The sequence below is a fragment of the Trachypithecus francoisi genome, unplaced genomic scaffold (genome assembly GCF_009764315.1).
Source record: "Trachypithecus francoisi isolate TF-2019V2 unplaced genomic scaffold, Tfra_2.0 Lachesis_group0, whole genome shotgun sequence".
Taxonomy (NCBI): domain Eukaryota; kingdom Metazoa; phylum Chordata; class Mammalia; order Primates; family Cercopithecidae; genus Trachypithecus; species Trachypithecus francoisi.
In genome coordinates this window covers 140,740,723-140,760,487 of record NW_022681453.1, presented here as the reverse complement: position 1 = coordinate 140,760,487, position 19,765 = coordinate 140,740,723, and the positions used below count along the sequence as shown (strand labels likewise).

The 19,765-nt window shown below is 40.9% G+C and overlaps 1 protein-coding gene across 6 annotated transcripts in view; it reads right to left on the bottom strand.

The window, feature by feature from the left end:
- Positions 1 to 19,765, bottom strand: part of SNRK (SNF related kinase) — a 69,781-nt gene that overhangs the window by 3,777 nt on the left and 46,239 nt on the right. For all 6 annotated transcript variants that reach the window (XM_033212247.1, XM_033212248.1, XM_033212244.1 and 3 more), the window contains 3 exons: positions 16,461 to 16,602; positions 6,404 to 6,616; positions 3,846 to 3,980 (listed from right to left, as the gene is read on the bottom strand). In XM_033212247.1, the coding sequence (XP_033068138.1) occupies positions 3,846 to 3,980; positions 6,404 to 6,616; positions 16,461 to 16,602 (490 nt within the window). The remainder of the gene's footprint in view (positions 1 to 3,845; positions 3,981 to 6,403; positions 6,617 to 16,460; positions 16,603 to 19,765) is intronic.

Sequence of the window (19,765 nt, the reverse complement as noted above, 5' to 3'; positions counted from 1 at the left end):
TAACAGATAGATTGGAGGGGGGAAAGCCATATAATCATTATGGAGATGATAGTAAAGTACATCACATCAAACTTACTGGGACAAAATCTACAGACTTAAAGAAAAAAGCAGCAACCCTGCAAACCCATTCAACATCCTGTAAACATCAGCAAGGCCACCAGAAGGGCAAATGTGGTTTTGAAACATGGTTCAGTTTGTGGCTTATTGGCCAAGTGACAACTTCATCACAGCTGTCAGAAAAGAAAACAGGGCAAAAAGCTACTCCATCTTTTCTATACAAAAGCTTTATACTACAAGATAAACATTTTTTGAAAGCCCATGGAAGCTACTGGCAAAGCAAAATCTGAACAGCACACGTTTTGTTTCTTTGGTTCTTAGATCACAACCTTTAAAGGTATATTACTACAAATAAAATTCACCTGAAATTTCTAGGGCTCCTGATTTTACCATGGGGTAAGAACTTGGCGTTTATAAAATGAAATGGAAACAGTTCAATGGATCTGAATAGAAAGAAAAGTTACATGTGTAACACATATATATCATACAAAATCATATAAAAATTTCTTCTCCAATTAAAAAACTCACTAGGTTAAATAAAAATGTCTGTCTTTTGAGACAGGGTCTCACTGTTATTCAGGCTGTTATCAGGACATGAATGCGGCTCACTGCAGCCTTGACCCCCAGGGATATCAAGCAATCCTCCCACCTCAGCCTCTCGAATAGCTGGGACTATAGGTGCACACCACAGTGCCAGCCTTAAATAAGTATATTTTTAAATGCCCATACAAGAGTAGTGAATAGCAAAATTCACCATTATTTAAACTTTGATTTTATCTCCTAACCTGGAGTTGCCAAAGTAACAAGAATACTGCTTGGTTCCCAGAGAAGATGAATTTTTTAAATGAGGCTCTCTAGCTGCTATTCTGAATAAACATCTCTGAATTGTCAACTATCCTCTCTCCCCAGGGGGCACAGTAATATAGTTATAATAATAAAGGCAGGAACAAAATTTTACCAGTGGCCACTGTATGTGGAATATCGACTAGACTTGCTATGTGCAAGTTTTCTTTTGTTTTGCACAGGTCCTCCTTTAATAAAATAAACGTGTCATTAAGAAAAACATTTAAATTTGAAGCTAAGAAGCAGTATTCTCTGAAGTGGTCATAACCGAACAATGGCTAACACTGTGTGGCCACGTCCTGCTTCTGGGTTAACTTCTTGATTTTCCATTCCAGAACTATCTGGCTGCAGTCTATGAGATGCCTACCCTGCTATCTGGCTCCTCCCTAGAGAGTTCCAACAGTGCTGTCCTCGGCTCTACAGGGCAGGCTGGAGGAAGAGTCTCTGGAGTCTGCAGACAGGCCCCGGACACAGTCAGTCATAAGAGTTCTCAATTAGAAATAATTCTAAATGCCTAGACCCTTCTCTCAGACCTCATGTTCTTCCATACAAATGTCCTGGGGCAGCCCTACAATTATTCATATTTTTAACAAAGTTAATGCTACTATATCTGAAACAGAATCCGTTCTAGAATTTAAGAAACCTTAAGCTACTTGACTTGACAACTCCCAAATACCACACCACCTCACTGCTGCAGGATCCCATCTGTACCAACACCACTCCTTTCAGCTAAGCCACATCTTATACCTACATTCCTGAGATGGCATCTGGGACTTCATTCGCTAGTGGAGTCCCTGTGTTCTCGCTCAATTCCAGGTCTAGGACTCTGCCCCTGGACTCCAGAACCTGCCTACCGATCTGCTTGTGAAGACACCCAGCCCCACTAGGAGGCTGGATATCAGTCTCCAGTTAACCACCCATCTCAACCAGTCTGTCACCAATTCTTCCGGACTACCCACTGGTGCACACAGCATGTATCTGTTCTCTGTGGTTGTGGCTCTCACTGGCCTGACCCTTCCTTCCAGCTAGTTGCCATTTTAAATACAGTCTCCTGACTCAGTCCAGGTTTCCACCTCCTAGGTCATTCTGACCACAAGGCATACCCAGCAATGGAACCAAGGGAGGTCCAGGGTCTTGTCAATAAAGTTACACTGACAACAAAGAGAAGGCAAGTCAGGAGACATTGCCACTGCCAGTGGGTCCTGTGCCATAGAAAAAAAGGCGCACATAGCTTCTCCACTTCAGAGTCCTCATGACAGCAAAAGGAAAACAGTTCAGAAAGCTCTAGTATTTTAAATTCTTTTTATTTTTAATTTTTATAGAGACAGGGTCTATGTTGCCCAGGCTAGTCATGAACTCCTGGGCTCAAGGGATCTTCCCGCCTTGGCCTCTCAAAGGGTTGAATCACTGTGCCTGGCCTACTATTTCTTTATAGCTAATGTTGGTCTCACATATACAATCAGCTTTAAACTGAGTTCTGGTATGTTTCACTGAACAGAAGAGTTCAAATCTAAATATTCTCTCCTCCAGAAGCCCGGTGGTAGCGCCAGTCTCGGTGCACCTGGTGAGTAGTGATGATCTGCCTTGGGGTTACTCTTTCTTGCCAGGGAGCTCGGGTCAGGACTAGGTTGACCATAATTTCTGAGCATCAGTCTCTGGTTTATCTCATCCTCAAGAATCCCCTCACTCCCTGGGTTCAGTCCTCTTCTAAAGCAGACACTAGACAGTGTGCCTACTTTTTATTACAGAGGAATGCATCCAAGATATGAATAAAGTTACTAAATTCATGTTCTAGTTAAACTAGACTTCTAAATCTTTACTGTTTGGCAAGCTGGGAATGTTTTCCTCCCCCTACTCTGCCACTCCACCCAAGCAACAAAGTTCACATGGCGAGACAACTGCAAGTAACTTAAAATCGAAATGGCTCTCTTAATCTTTTACAATCATATTATTATTATTCACAATAATATTCACACACACATATATTCATAAATATTTGGAGGTACACACAGCTTTACTCAGAATCAGGAGCACTCTTCTGTTTTTGAACTACAGTTCCATGGGTTACTTTATCTGAGTGCATAAAGATAAACTTGAAATAAATTTCATAATGATAATGAAAAAAGTAAGCCTTTTCCATGCTTTGATTTTAAGTGGAAAGTTACTCTGGCAGAAGAAAAAGCAAAGTGGGAAGGCTGGAAGAGAGGAGGAGGAGGAGGAGGAGAGAGGGGGTTAGAAAAGGCTTGGGGAGCAGCACGTTCTGACTTTATTGAAGATAATGGTGGTAAAATATTCCCAGCAGTGTCCGGCAAACACACAAAGCCCTGGTTCTAAGTGCTTTACATGTGTTAATTCATCATTCCTCTCCACAACCCCATGAGGTAAATAGCATTGTTACTTTTGTTTTACAGATTGGGCAGCTAAGTCATAGAGAGGTTAAGCAACCTCCCAAGGTCAAGCAGCTAAGGAATCAACTAGCTAATGTGACTATCCAATTCTGGAAATCCTGAGAGAACAATGTGGCATAGCAATACTCTATTTAATTTTAAAAATTACTTCAAATAACTGAGGGAAAATTCAGCCTTGTTCCTAGAATGAAAAACTAAAGAAAATAACAGATTAATACATGTTGGAGTTGGAAGAATTTAATGAAAATAACTAGCAAGACACTCTGGCGTGAGGCTGCTTCTCCAAACATGTTTTCCTGACCATGCCAACAGACACGGCCCGTCCCCACTGAGACCAGGAGGGGACGGCATCCCTGGTGACGAGGGAACCCAGACCCTCATGTACACCCGAAGAGCCCATGTGTGGCCTCTGCAATGAGGCCATCATCACTGTTTGTACTCTCTTGCCCCAAAGAGTTAGGAAGCATTAAAAAAAAAAAAAAGTTCGCTATTTCAAAACGTTAAACTTACTAAAATCAGTGAAGATTTTTTTCTCACCTAAACTGGGCCTTGATATTGCTCGGGCTTGCAGATCTGGTCTGTATTTCTTTCTCTTGCTTTTCTCTCAGGATCCTTTCAGCCAGCAGGAAGTATGTGGCTGTGATATGGTTATACCTGTTGGTTTCCAGGGCTCTAAGGAAAACAAGGTGAGAGCAAACGTCAGCCATATCAGGAGGTTTTTTACAAGAAGCAGAACTGATTTTTAAAAGCACACGCAAGTTAAATTCAATGGCTGGAATCTTTAAAATTATGCAAAAAATGCAAACCAGAAAAAAAATTAAACTAGTAGCTATTTAGGTCACTCAACATTCTAAAAACAACTGCATAAAAATGTTCATATTTTTATCAACATTTTTCATAAATGAGAGAAAAATCCAAAATGCCAACAGCAGCTGAGTTAGACATCAGTTTTAGACACTTAAGATAATGAGTGCACGCATTATTCAAAATCTGGATTTGTGTGTACAGTGTTTGTTCAGGTGGCTTACTTGCTTCCACTAGAAGTATGAAATGAAGACAAAGTCTGTGTTACATGAATGTGCACTGAAGTACTAATATCAGTCAGAAAAATTAGAAAATGTTTTTATTTTCATACTCCCTCTGCATTTACTGGCAATTTAGGCACTACAGAATTATTAAAGAAATTGAAAGTATGTCACCATTAATTGCTGTGAATAAGGTCAATGTAGTCATTCATCCATTTAAAAAGTAATGCTCACCGAGTACGCAGTCTGGCTAGACACGGTGCTGGGACGCAAGGCCCAACAAGGCCCATAGCCCTGCCCACTCTTTTGTAGCTGGCCTGTCACAGGATATACTGGGGCGTGCTTTGGTGGATCCCACAAGGCCAGGAAATAACTATGGTTTTCAGAAACTTTCTGTAGTTACTGAAAATACTTACACAATGAACACTCAGGAAAGAAGCAACAGTGGACACCCATTTTTCAAAATGTACATTGGGGTCACAACTAATGGGGGCAGGGCAGGCTGAGGCATGCGATTCCAAAGGAAGTGTCCAAGGTAAAATTCAAGGGTAGAATGACTTATTAGTTTCTTCAGCAAAGTACTGAATACAGGAGTTGGCTTGGGTTTGGACATGTATTGTGAGACAAAGGTGTGTGTTGGAACTCAGGAGTCACCCTCAGAATGAGCAGCTTCCCACGATGTGAGCAGCAAGCACGGAGTAAGGCTAGCTGAGGGGACACCAAGACTGGCTTGCCCAGCTATCGGGAAACCAGCAAACTGGCAAACTGGAGTCACCTCAACCATTTAAATTGTACTACCTTTTGGATTTATAATTGAATTTATATTAACTAAGTAGTTCTAGATGACACTACTGCATATATATATGTTTTAAGCTAAGAACATAAGGCCAGTTCAGAGAGATATAAACAGCCTTTTATCCACTCAAAAGTAAAAAATCATTTTCTACACATTCCAAAAGTGAGTGTCTGTAGCAGAAACAGCAAGTGTCCTGTCATTGTCACATGTTTAGGTCATTTAAGTAGCTGTGGGTCAATACTGTAAAGAATCATAATACATTTGGAAACTTATAGAAATTTGTACTTAAACCAAAATTAAGAACCTGGGGGTCAGAGCCTTCCAGTGGGCATGCGTGTGGCAGGTAGACACACAGCAGGGGTCTGCAGGCCCAGCCCACAGGCTTCTCTTCCCCCAAGTCAGGGAACTGGATCAAATCCCGAAAGGGCCCTCCTGATGGGAACCCCTTTTTTTGCCTTCTAGGGCATACTCTCTTTCCAACATACCCAACTGTTTCATCCAACACATTAAATAACCTTTGACCTTTAATTTGTGGAAAAATTCCTTATTTTTACAGTCAGGACCTCTTACAGATTTTAATCATTATCACAACTAAGAAAATGCATTTTTTCTCTGTATTATCTTTGATTCCAAACTGTTTATTAAAAACTGGCTTTGGTTTTAAAGGATGTAATTAACAACTTGTATAACCTGCAGACTCCAGGTGGCTGCAGCAGGGTCTCTCAAGGGCCAGACAATAAATATTTCAGGCTTTGTGGGCCATGTGGTCTCTCCCACAACCACTCTGCCACTGTAGCACAATGCAACCATTGACAATACTTAAATGAATGGGCATGGCTGTGGCCCAATAAAACTTCACTTATAAAAATGTGTGGCCGGCACCATTTACCATCTCCTGATTTAGAGGACTCTAGGCATGTGGTACTCTTCTCCCTACTCACTGTGGGGACCAGAAGGAGACACAGGAATGAGAATAGTGCTACAGATAAGGTATATACTGGGATACAAAACAAGCTGTTTCATTCCACCCCTACAGAAAGGGAAAAAGGTCACAGCACTCACTGACACTACCCAGCAATGGCTTACTTGTTCACTAGCATAAAACCAAAACACCAAAAAAATCCTGTGTCAGACCCTGGGCCAAGAACTTTAGAGATAAATGACACAACTCTTGCCACCTATTACACAGGTGTCCAAAGGCTGTGTTAAGTAGAGAGAGCGCATTCCAAGAATCCTAAACCTGTGGCCCCCTGTACTGACAGGCATTGACGTACTCTACAATGGCGTCTCGATCCGCTATGTCCCCAAGCACCATGCGCTGAATGATGCTGTTGTGCTCCTCTTCCGAGAGATTTTTGTATGACACAAGGGGAATGTTATACTTTGTGGCTGGTGAAGGGTCCACTCCCTGAAGCCAAGGATGATTTTCAATCTCTTCTAAAGAAGCCCTTCTCTTGGGATCTCTCTGTAGCATCCGTGTGATCAGGCTGGAAAGGAAGGTAAGTCCACTGTTAAAGCAAACTGCTTGCAAGGATTAGTAATGATGGATCATTTTATTAATAAAAATGATTTCCTATACCATCAATTAAATTAGGTGCACTAGTGGTGGCAGTGGGGCAGATGGGAATAATAAAAATTTAGTACCACTGTAGTCATAAAATAAAAAATCACAACCTCCAGGTATACTGATAAGCCAAATGCATAAATAAGAGCTCCCTATCATCTAGAATTAAATATAGGTATCAACATCTGTTCTTGAATTAACTGCTGGCTTAGTGACATACCAGAATCAAATTCAATGATCAGCAATGACATACAGAATAGAGTACACAAGCCCACTTCTGCTTCAGAAAAAAATGAATGATGCTTCTGATGAAGACAACTAAAATACTACGTGATTTTTTTTGTTTTTTATTTTTTTTTGAAACAGAGTCTCGCTCCATTACCAGGTTGGAGTGCGGTGGCGCGACCTCGGCTCACTGCAACCTCTAACTCCTGGGTTCAAGCGATCCTCCTGCCTCAGCCTCCCAAGTAGCTGGGACTACAGGAATGAGCCACCACACCCAGCTAAGTTTTGTATTTTTGGTAGAGACGGGTTTCACTATGTTGGCCAAGATGGTCTCGATCTCTTGACCTAGTGATCTGCCCGCCTCGGTCTCCCAAAGTGCTGGAATTACGGGCGTGAGCCACCGCGCCTGGCCCATGTAATGTATTTTTAGGAAAATATTTTATTTAAAGGCACCATTTTGGCAGAATAAATAAGTAACACTCAGCAACTAAAAATGAAGTAAAAGCAGAACCCTTATGAAGTGAATGACATCTGCTTCAGCTTTACAGGCTATGTTGGGTGCATATAACAGAATATAATGTGTAAGGCCTACTGAAGGTAGATAGTACAACTAGAGTCCTTGCAAAGAGCTAGGACTCCAGCTTTGATGTGAGGGTAAATGAAAAATGAGAAACAACTTAGAACTTCTTACTACAAGCCGGTCCTCACACAAGTCTGTGTTCCAAACTATTGATATCTGTGTGGTACACAGAAGTTAATTTATAGTGCTTTCAGCTGGAAACACTCCTGCGCAACTAGTAAAGTAAATATACAGACCCCTCCTGTAGGAATGTAACTGAAAACCAGCCTCAAATAATTCTCCAAATAATATTACAAAGAATATCAGTCAAAACCACAAAAGAAACAAGTTACCAATAGCAAGACCTTGGAAACAAGCAAACTCAGAATGCAAATACTTCAGATACTGAAATTTTCAGATGTAAAATGTAACTGTGTTAAATATGTTTAAGACATGAAAGAGAATCTTGAAAATAATATAGCCAGTGAACTAAAGATGATACTTTATACTATAAATAAAGCTACTATATATAAAATTACTAGGCAGTGGAGAAAAAACTAAATAGGGCCTCTAAAATGAAAAATAATCACTATAACTAAAAACAAAATCAACAAACAAAATTTAAAAATTAGACACAGAATCAATGTAAGATAAAATTAAGTAAATAACTGTATCAACAGACTGAGATAGGAAATATAAAAGTTTTATAAAAAGAAGAGGACAGAGTGAGGGAAATGAGAAAATCAGGAAGAAACTATATTTGAAAAGATAATGAGAAAATCAGGAAGAAACTATATTTGAAAAGATAATGAGAAAATCAGGAAGAAACTATATTTGAAAAGATAATGGCTGAGAATTTTCCAAAATTCATCAAAGAGCACAAATCCTGAAGCACTAAGCCTAACGTATCCTAAGCACAATAAACAGAAAATCTTAAAGCAGCCTAAGTGAAGACAGGACACCTGCGTGGAGACAACAAGATGATAAGATGGACAGCTGACTTCTCAACAGCAACAACAAATGCCAGAAAATAGTGGAATAGTATCTTCCATGAGCTGAGAGAAAATAACTATCAACCTAGAATTCTATACTCAATGAAACCATCTTTTAGGAGCATACATAACTTGAAGACATTCCAAATAAAAACTGAGAATGCTTATCACCAACACATGTTCATCCAAACAAATTCTACACAATTTTATTTTGACAGGATAGTGTGATTCCACTTGGAAGGGTCAACAGTTTCTGTCGAGCATCTGGGTAAATACGAAATTTTTAACTGTGTAGAATGATAATCATATCTACCTTGTGGCATTTGAAAAATTATTAAAATATTGTATGGTAGTTAAAATATTCTAAAGATTTTGTGTTGTTCAAGAAGAGAATAAAGAAGCCGGACACAGTGGCTCATGCCCGTCATCATGGCACTTTGGAAGGCTGAGGTGGAGGGACGGCTTGAGTCTAGGAGTCTCAGACCAGCCTGGGTAACATATCAGACACTGATAAGATTAGGCTTTGTGTCCCCACCCAAATCTAATTTTGAATTATAATCCCCATAATCCCCATAATCCCCACGTGTCAAGGGAGAGACCAGGTGGAGGTAAATGAATCATGGGGGCAGTTTCCCCCATGCTGTTCTCATGACAGTGATGATGAGCTGATGGTTTTATTAAGTGTTCAGTAGCTTCTCCTGAGTTCCTTTTCCTTCCTGCTGCCTTGTGAAGAAGGCACCTTGCTTCCCCTTCACTTTCGGCCATGATTCTAAGTTTCCTGAGGCCTCTCCAGCCATGCTGAACTGCAAGTCAATTAAATCTCTTTCCTCTATAAATTACCCAGTCTGGGGAAGTTCTTTATAGCAGTATGAAAATAGACTAATACACCATCTCTACAAAAAAAATAAAAAACAAAAAAAAATAGCCAGGTGTGGTGACTTGCACCTGTGGTTCCAGCTACTTGGGAGGATCACTTGAGGCTGAGGTCGAGACTGTAGTGAGCCATTATTGCACTGCAGCATTCCAACCTGGGTGACAGGGTGAGACCATTCCCCACCCCTCCCCCCAAAAATAAATAAGAATCAGCTATAGTTTTTGTTAAATTAAGTATAAAAACATGAGGCCCCTGAGCATGGTGGCTCATGCCTGTAATCCTAACACTTTGGGAGGCTGAGGCAGGTGGATTGCCTGAGCTCAGGAGTTCGAGACCAGCCTGGGCAAAATGCAAAACCCCGTCAATACTAAAAATACAAAAAATTAGCCAGGTGTGATGGCGGGTGCCTGTAATCCCAGTTACTCTGGAGGCTGAGGCACGAGAATCACTTGAACCTAGGAGGTGGAGGCTGCAGTGAGCCAAGATTGCATGACTGCACTCCAGCCTGGGCGACAGAGTGAGACTCCATCTCAAAAAAAAAAAAAAAGGTATAAAAACATGTATATTTGGCCGGGCACGGTGGCTCACGCCTGTAATCCCAGCACTTTGGGAGGCCAAGGCAGGTGGATCACGAGGTCAGGAGATTGAGGCCATCCTGGCTAACAGGTGAAACCCCATCTCTACTAATGATACAAAAAATTAGCCAAGCGTGGTGGTGGGCGCCTGTAGTCCCAGCTACTCGGGAGGCTGAGGCAGGAGAATGGCGTGAACCTGGGAGGCGGAGCTTGCAGCGAGCTGAGATCGCAACACTGCACTCCAGTCAGGGCAACAAGTGAGACTCCATCTAAAGAAAAACAAAAACAAAAACAAAAACAAAAAAAAATAGCCAGGTGTGGTGACTTGCACCTGTGGTTCCAGCTACTTGGGAGGATCACTTGAGGCTGAGGTCGAGACTGTAGTGAGCCATTATTGCACTGCAGCATTCCAACCTGGGTGACAGGGTGAGACCATTCCCCACCCCTCCCCCCAAAAATAAATAAGAATCAGCTATAGTTTTTGTTAAATTAAGTATAAAAACATGAGGCCCCTGAGCATGGTGGCTCATGCCTGTAATCCTAACACTTTGGGAGGCTGAGGCAGGTGGATTGCCTGAGCTCAGGAGTTCGAGACCAGCCTGGGCAAAATGCAAAACCCCGTCAATACTAAAAATACAAAAAATTAGCCAGGTGTGATGGCGGGTGCCTGTAATCCCAGTTACTCTGGAGGCTGAGGCACGAGAATCACTTGAACCTAGGAGGTGGAGGCTGCAGTGAGCCAAGATTGCATGACTGCACTCCAGCCTGGGCGACAGAGTGAGACTCCATCTCAAAAAAAAAAAAAAAAAGGTATAAAAACATGTATATTTGGCCGGGCACGGTGGCTCACGCCTGTAATCCCAGCACTTTGGGAGGCCAAGGCAGGTGGATCACGAGGTCAGGAGATTGAGGCCATCCTGGCTAACAGGTGAAACCCCATCTCTACTAATGATACAAAAAATTAGCCAAGCGTGGTGGTGGGCGCCTGTAGTCCCAGCTACTCGGGAGGCTGAGGCAGGAGAATGGCGTGAACCTGGGAGGCGGAGCTTGCAGCGAGCTGAGATCGCAACACTGCACTCCAGTCAGGGCAACAAGTGAGACTCCATCTAAAGAAAAACAAAAACAAAAACAAAAATAAACAAAAAAATGTGTATCTGTGTTAAAACAGGTAGAAAAATCACTAAAATAACAGACTATAACTTCCTAGCTAATTCAGGGAGAAAGTCAAACGAGGGGAAAAAGAAAAACTTTGGCAGGGCATGGTAGCTCATGTTTATAATCCCAGCACTTTGGGAGGCAGAGGCTGGAGGATCTCTTGAGACCAGGAGTTCGAGAACAGCCTGGGCAACATAGTGAGACCCAGTCTCTACAAAAAGTTTAAAAATTAGCCAGGCATGGTGGCAAGCACCTGTAGTCCCAGCCACTCAGGAGGCTGAGGCAGGACAACCACTTGAGCCCAGGAGTTGAAGGCTGCAGTGAGCGATGTATGATTGTACCACTGTATTCCAGCCTGGGCAATAAAGCAAGACCCTAAGAAAAGAAAGAGGGAGGGAGGGAGGACAGAGAGAGAGAGAGAGCAAGGGAGGGAGAAGCAAGAGAGAGGATGGAGGGAGGGGAAGGAGGAGAGGAAAGGGAAGAAGGGAGGGAAGGAGAGGGGAGGAAAGAGAGGGCAGAGGGAGGGGGAGGGGAAGGGAGGGAGGGAGGAAGGAAGGGGAGGGAGACAGAGAAGAAAGAAAGAAAAAGAGAAAGAAGGAGGCGAAAGGGAAAGGAAAGGAATCCTCCATCAACTCCAAAGAAGAATGGGGTAAAAAGAAAAAACAGGCCGGGCGTGGTGGCTCACACCTGTAATCCCAGCACTTTGGGAGGCTGAGACGGGCGGATCACAAGGTCAGGAGATCGAGACCATCCTGGCTAACACGGTGAAATCCCGTCTCTACTAAAACTACAAAAATTAGCCAGGCGCAGTGGCAGGCGCCTGTAGTCCCAGCTACACGGGAGGCTGAGGCAGGAGAATGGCATGAACCCGGGAGGTGGAGCTTGCAGTGAGTGGAGATTGCCCCACTGCACTCTAGCCTGAGCAACAGAGCGACACTCCATCTCAAAAAAAAAAGAAAAAGAAAAAGAAAAAAACAAGTAGGACAAACATAAAACATATAAAAAGATGGCATAAATAGATCTACATCTATCAGTGACTACAATAAATGTAAATGGAATAAACTCTCCATTTAAAACACAAAAATGATCAGATAGGATTAAAGAAAAACTTGGCTCCAGTCTGTTAAAAAAAGATGTATTTAAAACCAGAACAATGGGAAGTTTAAAGTAAGAAAAGAAAGAAAAATTATACAGTACACAAATAGTAACCAACAGAAGACTGGTGTGGCTAAAATTAGACAACACAGACTGACTTTAAGGCAAAAAAGCAGTACTAAAGAGGGCCATTACCTCATTGATACAAATTGATAGAATGGGAAGATAAGACGGTTTTCAACTTGTTTGCACCTAATAACATTACCTCAAAACAAAGCAAAAACTGACAGAGCTCCAAGAATAAAACATATCCACCATCACAGTGGAAGAATATCTCAGTAACTGATCAACTAGGAGAAAAAAAAACTCAGAATGGATGCAAATAATTTTGAACAGCATAATCAAAAAGCTTGATCTTATGGATTTATACACAACTCCAAAATTGGAAAATATACACTATTTTCCAGAACAAAAAGATCTTATGGTAGGCCATAAGCAAGCCTCAGCAATTTGAAAAACCAAAAAAACCAAAAACAACACTGGTACCATAGAGGCTATTATTCTTGGACCATAACACAATTAAGGTAGAAATCAATAAAAAGCTAATTAGAAAAATGCCATAGATTTGGAAATGTAAAACACCCCTGTAAAAAACTCACACATGAAATAAATCAACACAAACTAGAAAATACTTATTAGAACTGAATAATAGCAAAAGGACTATAAATCAAAACCAGTGGGATGCAGCTAAAATGGTATCAGAAGGCAATTTATAGCCTTAAATTATTACAACAGAAAAGGGAAATTTGTGAGCTAAGTATCTGACAACAGAAAGAAAAAGAACAGAATTAGCCCATGGAAGTGAGTGGCATGAAATACTACAGACAAGAGAAAAGAAAATTAAGAAAACATAAAACAAAAATTATAATTGTTAATAAAAGCAAAAGGTAGTTCTTAGAAAAAGACTAATAAAATAATAGACTTCTTGCAAAACTGATCAAGACAAAAAAGCACAAATTATCACTACTGAAATAAAAAAGGACAATATATCCACACTTCTTATAGATTTAAAAAATACAACTAAAAGATACTATAGGCTGGGCATAGTGGCTCACGCCTGTAATCCCAGCACTTTGGGAAGTCGAGGTGGGCGGATCATGAGGTTGAGAGATCGAGACCATCCTGACCAACATGGTGAAACACTGTCTGTACTAAAAATACAAAAATTAGCTGGGCATGGTGGTGCACACCTCTAGTCCCAGCTAACTGGGAGGCTGATGCAGGAGAATCGCTTGAACCCAGGAGGTGGAGGCTGCAGTGAGCTGAGACTGTGCCACTGCACTCTAGCCTGGTGACAGTTCTAGACTCCATCTCAAAAAAATAAAAAAGATAAATACTTGAGGTTAATACATTTGAAAAATTAGATAAAACAGACATGTCCCTTAGAAAACACAGGTTAGCAAAACTGATACAGGAAAAAAGTTTAAAAACCTAAATAGTCCCAATAATTTTTTTTTTTCTTTGAGACAGGGTCTTATTCTGTCACCCAGACTGGAGTGCAGTGGCGCAATCACAGCTAACTGCGTCCTCGACCTTCTGGGCCCATGCCATCCTCCCACCTCAGCCTCTCCAGTAGCTGGGACCACGGGCATGGGCCACCATAAATGGCTAATTTTTCCTTTTTTGTTTGTTTGTTTAGTAGAGACAGGGTCTCCCTGTGTTTCCCAGGCTGGTCTTGAACTCCTGGGCACAAATGATCCTTCCGTCTTGGCCTCCCAAAATGCTGGGATTACAGGCGTGAGCCACCATGCCTGGCCCCAATAATAATAATTTTTTTTTTTTTTTGAGACGGAGTCTTGCTCTGTCACCCAGGCTGGAGTGCAGTGGTGCGGTCTGGGCTCACTGCCAGCTCCACCTCCCGGGTTCACGCCATTCTCCTGCCTCAGCCCCCTGAGTAGCTGGGACTACAGGTGCCCCGCCACCACGCCCGGCTAATTTTTTGTATTTTTAGTAGAGACGGGGTTTCACCGTGTTAGCCAGGATGGTCTCGATCTCCTGACCTCGTGATCCGCCCGCCTCAGCCTCCCAAAGTGCTGGGATTACAGGCGTGAGCCACCATGCCTGGCCCCAATAATAATAATTTTTTTTTTTTTTTTGAGACGGAGTCTTGCTCTGTCACCCAGGCTGGAGTGCAGTGGTGCGGTCTGGGCTCACTGCCAGCTCCACCTCCCGGGTTCACGCCATTCTCCTGCCTCAGCCCCCTGAGTAGCTGGGACTACAGGTGCCCCGCCACCACGCCCGGCTAATTTTTTGTATTTTTAGTAGAGACGGGGTTTCACCGTGTTAGCCAGGATGGTCTCGATCTCCTGACCTCGTGATCCGCCCGCCTCAGCCTCCCAAAGTGCTGGGATTACAGGCGTGAGCCACTGCGCCCGGCCAATAATTATTATTATTATTTTTTTGAGACAGAGTCTTGCTCTGTCACCCAGGCTGGAGTGCAGTGGCATGATCTCAGCTCACTGCAACCGCCACCTCCCGGGTTCAAGTGATTCTCCTGCCTCAGCTTTCTGAGTAGCTGGGATTACAGGCGCATGCCACCACACTCAGCTAATTTTCGTATTTTTTAGTAGAAACAGGGTTTCACCATGTTGGTCAGGCTGGTCTCAAACTCCTGATCTTGTGATCCGCTTGTCTCGGCCTCAAAAAGTGCTGGGATTACAGATGTGAGCCACTGCACCCAGCCCCAATAAGTATTAAAAAGTAATTCTTCTAGGAGGGAGACACAGCTACTAGACACTAGGAACTGTTCTACTTCTTAAGCTAGATAATGGGGTACACAGGTACTCATTTAACTACATATACACTGTATACTTATTTGAATGATATATATATCAATATAAAAATAAGCTTTTTCAGTAGAAGCTGTGGAAATACTCCTTGAATTATAACACGAATCACAAACATTCAACATGCAGACAGCGTATGCCCCCAGACAGCTGCCCTGCTTCCTGGGGTAGAGAATAGTTAACAGTAAGGTCATAAAAATAATCATCATCAATATTCATAGTTTCCTATGTGCTAAGGACCGAGCTAAGAGCTTTACACATATTAATTCATTTAATTTTCACAATAACCCTATATGGTAGTTTCTACCACTCTGACATCATTAGTAAATGGAGAAGTCAATATCTGAATCCAGAGTTTGAATACCTAAGGTCTTTTTTTTTTTTGAGACGGAGTCTCACTCTGTCACCCAGGCTGGAGTGCAATGGCGCAATCTTGGCTCACTGCAAGCTCCACCTCCTAGGTTCACGCCATTCTCCTGCTTCAGCCTCCCAAGTAGCTGGGACCAGAGGCACCCGCCTCCACGCCCAGCTAATTTTTTGTATTTTCAGTAGAGACAGGGTTTCACCGTGTTAGCCAGGATGGTCTCGATCTCCTGACCTCGAGATCCACCCGCCTCAGCCTTGAATACCTAAGTTCTTAAACATCCACCTGAGATGGGGCTTCACTTAGAGAAAAAAATTCCTCAAGCAATCAGATTTCCTTCTTACCAGTTGACAGGAGAAACTCAAAACTGTTTCCACAGCAAAGTCCTCTAAGTAGTGGCTATAACCTCAGCTGAGGTCATTAAAAAAATGTCACTTACAATGTCAATGAAATACTGAACTTCCAACAGTTCTATTCCATTACTATATTTCTCACTACACATTATCATAGTACTATGTACTAATTTAAATTCCAAATAATCGAGTATACTTTTTGTTGCCGGCTTCCCATAGTCGCATAAACCTAAACAGCTTTAGTCAATTGGCAGGAGGTGTGTGTGAAGAAAATTATGAGACGTACTGTGTAAACCCTAAAATAGTGTGTTGATGGTCTATTCAGGAAAGAAAATGCCCTAACTCTTCTCTGGAACTTAAAACAATTCCAGGTGATCTTGCTTTTTGCTCATGCAGAGAAAGGTAGTTCCCATGGTATTTCTTCACTTCAAGTGAAATCACCACCACTCCTGAAGGCTGAAGAGGCATGCAATATTATTTCTTGAATAAGAAATAGATGAATACATTTTGTACTCTAATATTAAATTTCAGATCCTATTCAGGGGTTAACTACCCCCCCCCCAACCAAACACTCTTAACAACAGTAGAAATACTAAATTCAAAAATTAAAATGAACCCAGATGCTTGAATGTTTGAAGTCCTCTCACATTTTCTTGACATGTTAATGGAATTAAAACTTCTGGTTTTAATCTGAGTCCTTAAGGTTCCCACATACTTTTTTTTACTTACTCTTTACACTCTTTAGACACACGGGATGGTACTGTATATTTGCAATCCATGATCATTGTCAGTGTTTCACTGTCATTGGCTTCTTGAAAGGGTGGCTGCCCACACACCAACATGAAAAGGATCACTCCCAGACTCCAAATATCTATAAATCAAAGACATACTTTTAAATACTGGACTAATTAGAAAACCAAAAACATTAAGAGTAAAAGTGGGCTAACAATAATATTTTATCTTGAGCAGTCAAAAGCATTTATATCTCAAAGTACAAACATCCATGAAGGAAAAGAAGCCCCAATAGGGCAGGGAAGGTGTCTGTCTTCTTCACTGTTTTTATAGTAAGTGCTAGTAAACAGTGAACGGTCAATGAATGTTCAATGAAGAGATAAACTAATGTCTTTGTTAATATAGCAATAACATCAACTGGAAAGTATCTATCCAGGTGCCCAAGCCAACAGACAACACACTGCTGTTTCTCCCATTAGAATATATACCAGAAATAAAACTAATATATTAATACTCTGAGATCTGAAAAGAATTTTGCCTAAGGTCACAATTATCTCAAGTTGTTCTTTACCTCAATGCTAGTGAAGTAACCAGGTGAAGTAACTCATGTCATTTTATAGGCAAGAAAATTAAAGCTCAAGGAGGAAAGAAACATGGCCATCAATATAGTCAATCAGGAAAAAGACTGGTTATGTATTACTCCAGAGGATGAAACTAGGACCAAAGGTATAAGTAACCAAGAGGCACACTTCAGCTTAAAAATGGGGAACTACTCAATGGAGCCGTTACAATACCAGAAAAGGCAGTGAGTTATCCATCACTAAAAGTATTCCAGCAAAGGCGGGACAAACATCTGTCTAAAATTCTGCATAAGGCATTTCTGCACCAATGGTAAGGCTGGACTACCTGACATCTAAGGACCTCTCAACTCTAGCATTAGACTAACTCTGACAGTAAGAAACAACTCCTTAACTTGTTCATCATCAAATAAAAAGCAAACCCATCAATCATATGGGAAAATGATCTTTTGTTCAGATGAAAAAAAATGTTTAAGATGAAAAGGACTTAGGAAAGGCATCACAAATCATTTATTCATTCCAGAAACTAAAGAACAGACATGAAATTATAAACATTCACATAATTAGAAACCAATCCAAGAAGTATTCTAGACCACAAAAGGCTTAAAAGAGAATGGAAGGGCAGACCACACGGCCTTTGTCATCACATCTGTTAACATTCAACTGTTGTTTCCATTTAAACTTAAAACACCCAAAATAATGTAGGTTCCATGTTATTTCCCAAGATAATTAAAACTTAATATCTTTTCCTTGGTTCAGACTAAACAAAGACTGGTCACAAAGGCAGAAACTCAAAAGTTACACACAATGTGATTTTTCTATATGTACAATAAATTTTACTAAGGATACTCCGATGGAAACCAATGATCAGATGAAAAAAACAGACTGAAATTAAACATTTACATAAATGAAGATGAAAGGGAACTGTGGATCATTCAGTTCAAACCCTTGGCTCTGCAGTGTCCCTAAGAGGACTGACATTGCTTTTTGAATGCATGCATTATCTGTCCCCGGACAGCAAGCTCACTCAGGAGTCCACTCTACTCACGTTCATTTCTTTGCCTTGACTTTGGAATCCAGAGAGCCATTCCCATTCAAAAATCAAACGTATCTTAATAATGGTGACTAGTCATATCTATTCTTTAGCCAGTGAAAAGAATCTATAACCCCAGTCCTAGCAGTACCTTAAGATTTTTTTAAAAGGACATTTATACAGTTGATGTTTAACTTAAATCCTCCTCTTTGTACCACTTGAACCTGCTATTTTGGGTCACTTGTCCCAACTCCCAAGCCACCACTGTGAACAAGTGGCAATTACAATTATTCTCCCTTTATTGCAATGTGTCCTTCATTTACAAAAAGTTACATTGTAGAAATTCACTGTAAAGTAAATCCCATCTTTCCAACTATGTCCATTATACAAGGAGGGTTATAACCTACCAAGTTTAAAAAAATAATATATACTTGGCTATCCCTCCACAGCAAAATAGGGGATGATTTTAAATGGCTTACAATGAAAATACATAAACAATAAAAATCCAGGTAGTTAAAAACTTTTTCTTCTATTGTTCAAATACTGACAATGTTTAACGCAACTACTTATAATCATACCTAACTACTAATACATATGCATTTGAAATACAATAAACATATATCTTTCCATATAAGTCCTACAAAACATCAACTTTTATAAAATGAGTTTAATTTACATTATTTCCTGTACTATCTCATACTATAACTGTGCATAAACCAGTTTGGTTTTTTACCTCTTGTCCATGCCAAACTGGGTATCTGATAGTGCAATTATTCAAAATAACGTTCTAAAAATACAATGAACAATATAAATGTCAACTAACAATTACCCAACATTCTTGTTTGACTGAAGAAAACTTTCACTTTCTGTTCAAGATTAGCCTCACAAACAACAAGAAGTTCAATTATTTGGAAATTCTCTCTTCAGGACGATTTGTCCAATCACCTTAACACACTCTGCTTGCTATGATGTGACACACGATTAGAAGAATAAAAAAGAAGAAAAGCAACATAAAACCGCAGTTTCCAGTTAAGGCTCAAATAATTTCTAAATATAGACATGCTAAAAGGTTGAAAAACTTAGAAATACAATTCTATGTCAAGTAGTTGGCTAAGCTAAATGACATAATTTGAAGCATTTAAACTAGAAAAGAACAGCAGGGTAACTAAGTTTCAGAGAGGGCAAATGACTCTCCCACTGAGACAATGTGATTATTCAAGGGGCCATTTATTCCACATATTTATTTTCCAGACTTTTTATTTGTCTTCTTACTTTACTTTTGTCTTTGAATAATTTTACTTTTTCATCCCAAGGGCCAAAGGAAAGAATAAAAACAGGCCACTAAACAGAGTGCTATGACTTTAGCCAAACTATTTTAAAATGTGTTCCCAATCTTTAAAATGGGAGTACTAATAGTCATCTACTGTCTTGTAAAGCTACTGTGGGCATTAAATGAATTAAAACAGAATCCATGCTAAGCATTCAGCACAGAGAAAACATTCAAAGGTGGCTGCTGCTGCCCTGCCCCGCTTCATCTGTGGCAGGCACTGTTCTTGGCATAGCAGACAGAGATGAATGAGAGATGCCCTTGTCCTTACAAGCCTCCCAAGCCACTAAGGATGCTCCAGTGGAAATTAACGAAACAGATATGGGAAACAGACAGTAAGTAAGTTCAAGGAGGCACAAAGCCA